This window comes from Schistocerca americana, chromosome 7 (assembly GCF_021461395.2).
Source record: "Schistocerca americana isolate TAMUIC-IGC-003095 chromosome 7, iqSchAmer2.1, whole genome shotgun sequence".
Classification (NCBI taxonomy): domain Eukaryota; kingdom Metazoa; phylum Arthropoda; class Insecta; order Orthoptera; family Acrididae; genus Schistocerca; species Schistocerca americana.
In genome coordinates, this window is record NC_060125.1 from 376026996 (window position 1) to 376039993 (window position 12998).

At 40.6% G+C, this 12998-nt stretch overlaps 1 protein-coding gene across 1 annotated transcript in view; it reads right to left on the reverse strand.

Moving 5' to 3' along the window:
* Window positions 1-4485: 4485 nt before the first annotated feature.
* Window positions 4486-12998, reverse strand: part of LOC124622589 (venom carboxylesterase-6-like) — an 84673-nt gene continuing 76160 nt past the window's right edge. The window contains exon 10 of the mRNA XM_047148338.1: window positions 4486-5016. Coding sequence (XP_047004294.1) covers window positions 4869-5016 — 148 coding nt within the window. The 3' untranslated portion in view covers window positions 4486-4868. The remainder of the gene's footprint in view (window positions 5017-12998) is intronic.

A 12998-nucleotide genomic window follows, 5' to 3' on the forward strand; every position in this document is an offset into this window, starting at 1 on the left:
CTGATAGTTTGGTGATTTTCACATCTGTCAACACCTGCTTTCTTTGGGATTGGAATTATTATATTCTTCTTGAAGTCTGAGGGTATTTCGCCTGTCTCATACATCTTGCTCACCAGATGGTACAGTTTTGTTAGGGCTGGCTCTCCCAAGGCTGTCAGTAGTTCTAATAGAATGTTGTCTACACCCAGGGCCTTGTTTCAACTTAGGTCTTTTAGTACTCTGTCAAACTCTTCACACAGTATCATATCTCCTATTTCACCTTCATCTGCATCCTCTTCCATTTCCATAATATTGTCCTCAAGAACATCGCCATTGTATAGACCCTCTATATACTCCTTCCACCCTTCTGCTTTCGCTTCTTTGCTTAGAACTGGGTTTCCATCTGAGCTCTTGATATTCATGTATGTGGTTCTCTTTTCTCCAAAGGTCTGTTTAATTTTCCTGTAGGCAGTATCTATCTTACCTCTAGTGATATGCACCTCTGCATCCTTCCATTTGTCCTCTAGCCATGCCTGCGTAGCCATTTTGCACTTCCTGTCGGTCTCATTTTTGAGATGTTTGTATTCCTTTTTGCCTGCTTCGTTTACTGCATTTTTGTATTTTCTCCTTTCATCAATTAAATTCAATATCTCTTCTGTTACCCAAGGTTTTCTAGTAGCCCTCGTCTTTTTATCTACTTGATCCTCTGCTGCCTTCACTATTTCATTTATCAAAGCTACCCATTCTTCTTCTACTGTATTTCTTTCCCCCAGTCTTGCCGATCTTTCCCTCATGCTCTCCCTGAAACTCTCTACAACCTCTGGTTCTTTCAGTTTATCCAGGTCCCATCTCCTCAAATTCCCACCTTTTTGCAGTTTCTTTAGTTTTAATCTACGGTTTATAACCAATAGATTGTGGTCAGAGTCCACATCTGGCCCTGGAAATGTCTTACAATTTAAAACCTGGTTCCTGAATCTCTGTCTTACCATTATATAATCTATCTGAGACCTTCCAGTATCTCCAGGCTTCTTCCATGTATACAACCTTCTTTCATGATTTTTGAACCAAGTGTTAGCTATGATTAAGTTATGCTCTGTGCGAAATTCTATCAGGTGGTTTCCTCTTTCATTCCATATTCATCTACTACGTTTCCTTCTCTTCCTTTTCCTACTATCGAGTTCCAGTCACCCATGACTATTAAATTATCGTCTTCCTCCACTAGCTGAATAATTTCTTTTATCTCATCATACATTTCTTCAATCTCTTCGTCATCTGCAGAGCTAGTTGGCATGTAAACTTGTACTACTGTGGTAGACGTGGGCTTCGCATCTATCTTGGACACAATAATGTGTTCACTATGCTGTTTGTAGTAGCTTACCCGCATTCCTATTTTCCTATTCATTATTAAACCTACTCCTGCATTACCCCTATTTGATTTTGTATTTATAACCCTGTATTCACCTGACCAGAAGTCTTGTTCCTCCTGCCACCAAACTTCACTAATTCCCATTATATAACTTTAACTTATCCATTTCCGTTTTTAAATTTTCTAACCTACCTGCCTGATTAGGGGATCTGACATTCCACGCTCCGATCCGTAGAACGCGTTTTCTTTTTCCTGATAACAATGTCCTCCTGAGTAGTCCCCACCCGGAGATCCGAATGGGGGACCATTTTACCTCCAGAATATTTTACCCAAGCAAAATTCCGCTTTCGCGTGCTTCCGAGCAGTGGCATGGCGTCACTTGTTTTGAATGCACGAGCGCAATTGTCTACTGCAGTCGTCCACTATTGCCATTGCCCCACAGTGGAAGACTGGTACACATCTTCTTCAGCTCTGGCATCCAGACGTCATTCAGTTTCACGCTACCCTGCTTCCTATCGAAATTCCTGGAGTGTTTTACAATCTCTATGGCCTCTCCGTATAACCTTTCATGGCATCCGCAGTTTGGCTACCAGTACTTGAGTCCCATCAAAGTGAATGTTTTTTGACAGTTCAAACGACTAGAAGAGCACAAGGGCAATTGCAGAAGAGGGGAGACTGACAGATCAGCTGTTGCGAAACATGCTTTGCATCCAGGAGACCGCCGTATTCATTTTGATAGGACTCAAGCACTGACACCCACGAGCGGATACCATGAAAGGTTGTACAGAGAGGCCATAGAGATTGTAAAGCTCTCCAGGAATTTCGATAGGAGGACATGAAATTGAATGACATATGGATTCTAACGCTGAAGAACATGTGTACCAGTCTTCCACCGTGGGATGATAGCAACAGCTGTCGACGGCAGTAGACAAAGGCCAATTGGGCTCGTGCATTCAAAACATGCGACGTCACGCAACACGGAAGCGGAATTTTGCTGTAGTCAGTAGCGAGCCAGGGTGTGAATCGGACATTCAAAGTAGCTACTATTCCTCTTGAAAATGTCCTCCGCAGATGGTGACGAAACGTATTGTTTTAAGGTGAAATCCACGATAGAATAGCCCGAAACACTTCATTAAATGTGGCATTTCCAGCTGTGAAGCTTTACACACACAACGAAGTCCTCAATCCAGTGACAAATTTCAGTTGATAACCCATACGATCATACTTTTGACAGTAGGTGTGATACCACAGTCTAACATAAATTTTGTGGTGATACTGAGTCAAACGCTTTTCGGAAATCAAGAAAGACTGCATCTACCAGACTGCCATGAAACAAAGCTTTCAGTGTGTCATGTGAGAAAAGTGCGAGTTGTGTTTCATATGATCGATGTTTTCGGAATCCATCCTGAGTGGCATTGAGGATGTCTCATTATATTTGAACTCAGAATATTTTCTAAGATTCTACAGCAAATCGATGTCAAGGGTCCTGGAGATAGTCTTGTGTATCATTTCTTCTACCCTTCTTGTAGAGAGGTGTGACCTGTGCTTTTTTCCATGAACTGGGTACAGTTTTTTGTTCGAGGGATATACAACATGTAACGTTCTCTGGTAGCACGCATCCAAAGTGAAAGTTAAAAGAACATTTCGATGTGTAATGCTTGCTGTAACAAATAATTTATATGTATTTCTGTTAATTGAATTTCAAAAGGACACTTAATTTTGTGAGGAAAAAGATAATTCTGAATTTTGCTATTATAAATGATTATTCAAAGAGTGTGAAATACTATCTGTGGCGGAGGATGTGAAAATCGCCACAGAATAAACCAAGGAGGTGTATAATATAGGTCGTTGGAAAAACGATAAGTAATCAAAAAAGACAAAGACAGTACAAGAATTAGTTAAGGTGTAAATAGGCAATATATTGTAAAAGAATCGCTTGTCTTCTGCACGGACTGAATGGGAGAGGAACCCGTCACGTTGCCTTAGGCTCGTAAGTAGTCTTCGTTTGTCGATGATCGACGCCATTTGTAGCTGGGATTGTAAAAGGTATGTAAAGATTTTAATTGTTTCTGTTAAAATGTATTTATCTAGTAAAATCTGTTTATCACAGTTACTGCAAAGTTCGCACCGGACATTACCCATTTTATTTAAGAAATTTCAGCATTTTAGTGGAAATCGCTGGCGGTGCGGAGCTGCGCCGCGAGCGAGCAGTCTGCAGCAGCGGCAGATTTAAATATACGATCGCAATAACGATCACATCCTAAAAAGGGTACAGGTAGAGGTGAACGAAAATAATAAAGTGTTTCTTTTCACAGCAAGATTTTATCTTGTGCATTCACAGGTGGCTACAAGTTGCAGCTTTTGTAAATTTTCATTAAAAAAAGTGATAAATTCTGAACATATCGTAAAGTGTATTTAAAACTGGTAAAGATAGTCTTATGCTTCAAAGCTAGCTGGGGTATATTCAGTTTAAAAAAAATCTAGTGGTGCAACGTGAAAATGTTTGCCAAGTTCGATGGACAATAATATTATTTAGTACTTGAATAAAAGTAAAACTTGAATAATTGTTTTGGAATATTCAAAAAAAATCATTTTTATTAATCTGCAACAGAATATTTCATTCGTAAAGTAATAATCACAGATGAAAAATTTATTGCAAAGTTTCATGTCTCATGTCCATCCACGTATATGTTAAGTTCAATCTCAACGGTTTACCAATCAAATTAAACGCAAAAAGCAAAGAAAGTTTAAAACCAGACGGTCAACTCCCGAATAATTAAAACAGACAAAATCGCATTAAAAACATTATAGTTAGAAGAGGGGAAAATAGCCGCAAATTCAGTATAGAATCTGACTGGGATTTCATCGGGCCCTGGAGCTTTGTTCAGTCTTAACGGTTTCATCTGTTTCTCAACGCCATTGACACTATCACTTATTTCACTCTTCTTTTCAGTGGTAGGAGGATTGAATTGGGGCAGTTCTCATGTGTTTCCTTTTGTAAAGGAACATTTGGAAATATAGTTAAACATTTCAGCTTTTGCTTTCCTATTCTCAGTTTCAGTTCCTGCCTCATTCGATACGGACTGGATGCTAACTTTGGTGCCATCGTTTGACAATATTCTGCTTCGCTCGTCATTGAAAGCTTCAGGCATTACTCTCTTGACAGCTAAACGTGTTTCATTGAGCATCTCTCTAGCTATAGGCCTATGCTTTGTTTTACACCTAGTATGCCATAATCTCTGTTTTATAGCTGACTGGTTCAGATGTACATTGTGTCAGTAGTTTTTACTCAGAAAGATAATACAAAAATTTTCTACTTCTTTTCTTTATTCAATAAGGTATTCTGTTTTGAGGTATGAAATCAGTACAGGACTCTTTCTTCTCATGAACTACGTAAGTCCAAATTAACAGATCAATAATGCTCGTACATTATCTAAATTGTGAGGATAGACACACAGAGTGAACAACAGTGCGCAAATGTAGTCATGCACAGCAATTGCAGTTATCAGCAATTACTTAAACTTCAGAGTGGGATATTCTGTTGCCAGAATTCCATGCGTTCCTTGAACACGGCTTGCTCCAGATTGACTGTGTCTGTGATGTGCACGTAGTAAAGGTTTGTGTTATCAAAAGGCTCCCAGATAAACTCCTCACCCTCCGGGGATGGTGTTCTGTAAAAGAAACAAAGGTCACAATCATTTATAGCTCAAGAGTGTTGTGCGGGCTGGTACAAGTACATTTACTGAAGGTGTGTGGTGGCAGTTGGCTGTGTGTCAGTAGTATAATAACTGCACTTCCATTTCTATGCTGTAGTCTGATCACCTGCTGAAATGAAAATTTACTTCTACATACTTGTCGTATATCGTTGAGTAGCGACTGCATTGTGATGGAGGAATATACATTGCGTGATTAACCTATTATTGGAAGATCGTACACTTCATCTGGAGACCTGACGCAATGAACTATACGTGAATCTGCCCTGCTCGCATCAAGGGGCATACTGTGCGTTGGTTTGTACGACGGGGTAGTAGGCCACTATGTCTGTGCACTATATTAACAACCATTTCTTGAGTTTGCCAGAAAGTATCAATTTGGTTTGTAAGTCATTTTTCACACCGCTTATTCCTTCATAGAAGCTTCTCTCATTCAAAGCTTTTACTAAAATATGAAAGAGAATGGAAATTAGCGTAACTGACGCCCGAAACTCAAATCCAGCTTTTTTTCTGGTATTGCTCCCCTGTCTGCCCTCTAATAATTTCCCAGCTGTAGAGGTAAGTGCCAATCGGAGTGTCGCGAAATCAGAATGATCGGAAAATCAGTCAGGAAACACTGTGAATTTCTTTTCATGGATCGTCTAACTCCTATGTGAAAACACCGCTTGCCTGATTTCAGTGCTGCAGGGTTTTGAATGAATTCCTTGTACATGGAAAGAGACGAGAAATTCTGTGTTGTCAAAAGAATCACCAAACATGACAACCTCAAAGCACTACCCACAGTCATTGTTATCAGGGGGAGAGGAGCCCTGTTTTTTTTCCCCCCACAGCTCTCGACGAGTGAGGAGTGTCATTTAGTACCGGTGACTCATTAACAATAAACTAGAGAAGACATATGAGGAGCAACCATTGTAACAAGTTAGTTCTCTTTATGCATTCCACTGAAGTTACTGCAGAATTAGAAGCCTTTTATAAAGCTGTTACAGTCGCTTACGGAAGGAATGCTTCCAGACCGTGTTTTGCATTCTGACAAAGGGTGGTTAGATCTCAAGTATTAGTTATTTTGGGTAGAACGTTCATAAAAAAGTAAGGATCCATATTATTGATATTACGGCAAAGAAAACAGTTAACTGCGTTTGTCAATACTTCCAGAATTTTTTTGCGAAGTTTGCTCGGTTCATATTCACTAACGACTCATTTATCTGTTAAAATCATACACTCTTCTCTGTTCACTGTTGATGCTGCAAACTTTGGCATTTGATAGTATGTATGAATTGTAATAGCAGTATGACAATTAGATTTCTCTTCTCGGACTCCAGTTTGTAATGTGACAGTTGCATATTCTTTAGTATTACTTGTGTGATGTATTGAGAAAAGAAATATTCCACAGCGGGCTAGGAAAAATTGAAAATGCGAATTAAATTAAATAGGTAACGAGGAGTATACTGTAAGAGAATCGTTGTAAATATGAGGCGCACAAAAATTCGAAAATAAAGACATTTCGCGAACAGAAACACATGATGGTTTAGTTACTTTGATTTGATTATCCTCAATGATTTATTTCCATATTATTAACGCTGTGTAGCTACTTTACGTTGTTCCCAAAATAAAGAGAATTTTCTTTTAAACACCATCAAGCGTTCAGAGTAAATTATGACTTCTCTTAACGCCTGGCTTCCATCATCTGAGCGCATCTATTATGAGAAATAAACCGAGAAAACGAATAAAGAAACAAAGCTGCTTGCGTCGATTGAAAACTGTAGTAACCATATAAGCATTAGGAACATGTATTGCCTCTATTGTAGCGACATTTTGCAATACATGAAGATGCTTTAATGATATAATAGAAGAATAAGAAAAAGAAAGGAATAAAGTACTATAGCCAACGCTTATGTTGACCGTTCTGTTCCCGAGAAGTTTCTGCATGGCCTAAATTAAATGCCTTCTAATTTTTGGTATTCTGCTGATAGAAAAGTAAGGGGTAACTTCGTGGTTGGAGAACGCCACCGTTTCTTAGCATTGTTGACCGTTTTTTGGTCGCTCTGTCCGCAGATTGCTGCGATTGATCGCTGAACACGCTTAATTCCCCGATGAATCTGATTCAACAAATCGGCCATCTATGGCGATATGTCTCCTAGCTGCATTTCATTTGCCTAGTTCTTAAGCGTGACGGTGTAGTCTTCTTTGATTTCGCTATGCTCACAGAGAGTAGGTACTTTACATTATACTCCATAGTTTTTCAGGGAGTACAAACCATTCTGAAATATGAAGTTGAAGCCGGAGTTTCCACTTGAATTAAGAAGAAATACAAACATAAAAACAATTACACCTTTAGGCTTTTCATGGATCAGCATTTGCCTCTGCTGCGTATATTACGAAGAAATACAAATATAAAAACAATGACACCTTCAGATTTTGCATTGATTATCTTTTACTTGTGTTGCAGAAGTACAGTTCATGGGAAGTTGACAGCAGTAGTGGTATACACAGGGCCCTATCTTGTGATTTTGATTTATTTATGAAACAACTAGACGCAGTGTTAAAGCATACAGAATGAGGTGCCGTATTATTAGGTGGTCATTTTAAGTTAAACGTTTAAGTCTCAGCTGTTCTACAGCTGTTCTGCAGCCCCTTGTCATTTCATATCATTATAATCTCCTTCACACAATTTACCGAATTGGTAGCATTTCTGTAGACATACCAGTATCGAGATCGCAAAACCAACTGTGTACTTACTTGAAATTAAACTACAAGACTGACAAGTTAAAAAAGATAGTAACGATTTTATATTCGTGAGATACAGACGGGAATACCTGACGTCAATGAAAAATGTAATATATTCTGTGACATACTTGCAGTTTCCGAGAAAACCGTTTCACAACAAGTTTAATAAGTTGCAATGTTAATTTTTTTATTTCCTTATATTTTTGCAAGCATTTATGGGCACATAGAGATTAACTGCTGCTGGTAAACATAGCAGCTCATTTACCACAGCAGAATTCAACGGCAGTGACGTTCGAAATTGACTGGTAAATGACTTGCGCGTGGGGATCAAAGCGGGCGTCCGATTGTAGGCGATATCGTGTGTGGTCTAAGGCCCCTCGCACACTGGAGCGACTGAAATGAAAACTGCTGGCGTCCGAGTTGGTAACAGATTGCAAAAACTACGTTAACTGTTGTATTCAGTTCGAGAACATTGTTCCGCACAAGCGGCTTATTATCTGGCGCCGTAAGCTTTCACTCGTGTCAGTTTTCGCTACAAATTGTGATACGCACTGCACACAGATCCAGCACTAGGGCGGCCCTGGCTCCCCTCTCAGCTTCGATCCCCAACCGGACGCTACCAATTATGATATGTACTGTATAGAAATCTCGGCTTGGCACCCCAAGCGGCAGCTTGTGCCCCTTGCTCCTTAAACCGGTCCTCGTTACAGTGCATCAAATACAGCAAGTGTTCTCCACTTACTCATTCCTAATAAAGTTGCTACTATGTTGTTAAAACAGGGCTCCGCAGACGGCGCGACTGCAAAGTTGCCAGCGACTCGGCGCCCGCGTTTGCCAAGCGATCTCAGTTGCGTCGTTTCTTCGAACACAGCTCTGTATTGGTTTCATTAGAAGGTGAACGAGCAAGTTATCATAGTTTTGTACAGGAAACGGAAAAATATCCCATTTCATACACCTATGAGCTCCCAGACAACTTACTGCAGTAGGGTTAGACAGAGAAAACGTGGTATGAAGAGGTAATAGAATTTCATGTGGCCTGTATAATGTATGTAGTGTGCCGGCATATTATCTGTGCTGTTGTTGTTGTGGTCTTCAGTCCTGAGACTGGTTTGATGCAGCTCTCCATGCTACTCTATCCTGTGCAAGCTTCTTCATCTCCCAGTACCTACTGCAACCTACATCCTTCTGAATCTGCTTAGTGTATTCATCTCTTGGTCTCACTCTACGATTTTTACCGTCCATGCTGCCCTCCAATGCTAAATTTGTGATCCCTTGATGCCTCAAAACATGTCCTACCAACCGATCCCTTCTTCTAGTCAAGTTGTGCCACAAACTTCTCTTCTCCCCAATCCTATTCAATACCTACGTGATCTACCCACCTTATCTTCAGCATTCTTCTGCAGCACCACATTTCGAAAGCTTCTATTCTCTTCTTGTCCAAACTAGTTATCGTCCATGTTTCACTTCCATACATGGCTACACTCCATACAAATACTTTCAGAAACGACTTCCTGACACTTAAATCTATACTTGATGTTAACAAATTTCTCTTCTTCAGAAACGATTTCCTTGCCATTGCCAGTCTACATTTTATATCCTCTCTACTTCGACCATCATCAGTTATTTTACTCCCTAAATAGCAAAAATCCTTTACTACTTTAAGTGTCTCATTTCCTAATCTAATTCCCTCAGCATCACTCGATTTAATTTGACTACATTCCATTATCCTCGTTTTGCTTTTGTTGATGTTCATCTTACATCGTCCTTTCAAGACACTGTCCATTCCGTTCAACTGCTCTTCCAAGTCCTTTGCTGTCTCTGACAGAATTACAATGTCATCGGCGAACCTCAAAGTTTTTACTTCTTCTCCATGAATTTTAATACCTACTCCGAATTTTTCTTTTGTTTCCTTTACTGCTTGCTCAATATACAGATTGAATAACATTGGGGAGAGGCTACAACCCTGTCTCACTCCTTTCCCAACCACTGCTTCCCTTTCATGCCCCTCGACTCTTATAACTGCCATCTGATCAAATTGTAAATAGCCTTTCGCTCCCTGTATTTTATACCTGCCACCTTCAGAATTTGAAAGAGAGTATTCCAGTCAACATTGTCAAAAGCTTTCTCTAAGTCTACAAATGCTAGAAACGTAGGTTTGCCTTTTCTTAATCTTTCTTCTAAGATAAGTCGTAAGGTTAGTATTGCCTCACGTGTTCCAACATTTCTACGGAATCCAAACTGATCTTCCCCGAGGTCCGCTTCTACCAGTTTTTCCATTCGTCTGTAAAGAATTCGCGTTAGTATTTTGCAGCTGTGACTTATTAAACTGATAGTTCGGTAATTTTCACATCTGTCAACACCTGCTTTCTTTGGGATTGGAATTATTATATTCTTCTTGAAGTCTGAGGGTATTTCGCCTGTCTCATACATCTTGCTCTCCAGATGGTAGAGTTTTGTCAGGACTGGCTCTCCCAAGGCCATCAGTAGTTCTAATGGAATGTTGTCTACTCCCGGGGCCTTGTTTCGACTTAGGTCTTTCAGTGCTCTGTCAAACTCTTCACGCAGTATCTTATCTCCCATTTCGTCTTCATCTACATCCTCTTCCATTTCCATAATATTGTCCTCAAGTACAGCGCCCTTGTATAAACCCTCTATATACTCCTTCCACCTTTCTGCCTTCCCTTCTTTGCTTAGAACTGGGTTGCCATCTGAGCTCTTGATATTCATACAAGTGGTTCTCTTCTCTCCAAAGGTCTCTTTAATTTTCCTGTAGGCAGTATCTATCTTACCCCTAGTGAGACAAGCCTCTACATCCTTACATTTGTCCTCTAGCCATCCCTGCTTAGCCATTTTGCACTTCCTGTCGATCTCATTTTTGAGACGTTTGTATTCCTTTTTGCCTGCTTCATTTACTGCATTTTTATATTTTCTCCTTTCATCAATTAAATTCAATATTTCTTCTGTTACCCAAGGATTTCTACTAGCCCTCGCCTTTTTACCTACTTGATCGTCTGCTGCCTTCACTACTTCATCTCTCAGAGCTACCCATTCTTCTTCTACTGTATTTCTTTCCCCCATTCCTCTCAATTGTTCCCTTATGCTCTCCCTGGAACTCTGTACAACCTCTGGTTCTTTCAGATTATCCAGGTCCCATCTCCTTAGATTCCCACCTGTTTGCAGTTTCTTCAGTTTCAATCTGCAGCTCATAACCAATAGATTGTGGTCAGAATCCACATCTGCCCCTGGAAATGTCTTACAATTTAAAACCTGGTTCCTAAATCTCTGTCTTACCATTACATAACCTATCTGATACCTTTTAGTATCTCCAGGATTCTTCCAGGTGTACAACCTTCTTTTATGATTCTTGAACCAAGTGTTAGATTATCTGTGCTATGGCGGAAGAAATCAACTACGCGAAATCACTACAGTACTGATCAGTCGTTCTATGAGGGAAGATCGGAAAGCAACGATCAGCAAATTTCTTACCAAAAAGTTGCATAGGTAACAAAAAAAAAAAAAAATCACAAATGAACTCACTTCATGTACCTACTTTTCTATATAGTCACCAACGTTCTCAACACGTTTCTCCTATTGTGGTACCAGTTTCAATATGCTCCGTTCGTAAAAGTCCGTTTGATTGGAGTATATCCATCTAAAAGACTGTTGACTCCACTTCCAGATCTATCCCAAAGCGTTTGCCGGTCAGTAATTTCCTCATGGGACGACACAGATGAAAGTCCGACGGTGCAAGGTCCGGAGTGTATGGTGGATGATGAAACACCTCTACCCAAATATGGCGATTTTCTCTCGAACAGGAGCAGCAGCATGGGTGCTAGCGTTCTGAAGAAGAAGTCTGACACTGTCAACATTACTGTTGTGGCGTTTGCCACGAAGGGCACGGCGGAACTCAACCAAAGGTTTAATGTAGGCTGCAGAATTCACAGTGGTCCTGTATCAGCAAAGTCCATCAGTAACAGACCATACATATCCCAGAACACTGCCGCAACCACCTTCCTAGCAAATTGAGTAGCTGTGAATTTTTTTCGTATTGGGTAACCGGCATGTTTCCACTCCATAAGGGCCTGCTTGGTTTGGGGGATGTAGTGGCATGCCCACCACCCTTCAACAGTGAAGATTCCTTCCAGAAAATCATGCCCTTCTTCAGCATAACGCGTCAAGTGAACCCAGATTGTCATCATTCGCTGGCTCTTGTGGTTGTGAGTTGGGTTCGTAGGCACCTGGCAAGCACTAACTTTACGATATTTCAACCTGTCATGAACATTGCCGTACACCGTACCATAGTAAATGTTGCACTGCTGCGATAAGGTCGTTCAAAATTGCTGCCTCAATTGCTCCGACATCCTGCGAGGTTGCAGCTGTTGCTGGCCGCGGGCGGAGCGTGGCGAATATTAGTGGCTCACAGGGCCTCTCGGAGGATTGCACACCACCTGGTGACATTGCTACGCTCCATAGAGTCGTCCCCATACACGCCAAGCATGTCCCTGTCAATTTCACGCTGTTTATGACCTTTGGCCAACAAATATGGTATTACACTTCACTGCTCTTCACAAGTTGACGACAGTAACATGCGCGCCATGTTTACTTCGTAGTTCAGGCTTCTCTCGCTAAAGCTGCACAGGAATGCCATGTTTACTTCGTAGTTCAGGCTTCTCTCACTAAAGCTGCACATGAAAACAAAAGACCTTCTATAGCCGCAGGCTTCAAACTATATCGACGTGAAATTTCAGTATTCCAGCTGAAATACCTGAGAAGATAAAAGTTATTGTGTGTTTCTTTCCGATCCTCCCTCGTATAAAAAGATATGAATGACGACTCTGTTACAGTTCCTTGTATGATACATGCAATCTTCAGTTTAAGTTTCTTTGGATGTATAGATGAATGCAGCATATTCGTTTTCTCATTCGTGTGTAATAACTGAACTTGAATCTATAGTCACATGCCGGGTGTAACCGAAAGATGCTCGTGTGCAACAAACAATACTTCCTCTACTCGAAGTTCGCACACGGCAATTGCAATTTTTCATTTCAGAGTTGTGCTATATGCGAACTGTGCTGCCAGCCAATTGCGAACTAGTTGTGGTTTTAGATCGCCTGGCCATTGTCTTCTTTTTTAGTCGCTCCATGTGCCTCAGCAGATTTATCTATTGCCTATGGGCTCTTTATACTACAAGGGCCGAGAGATACTGATGCGATGGT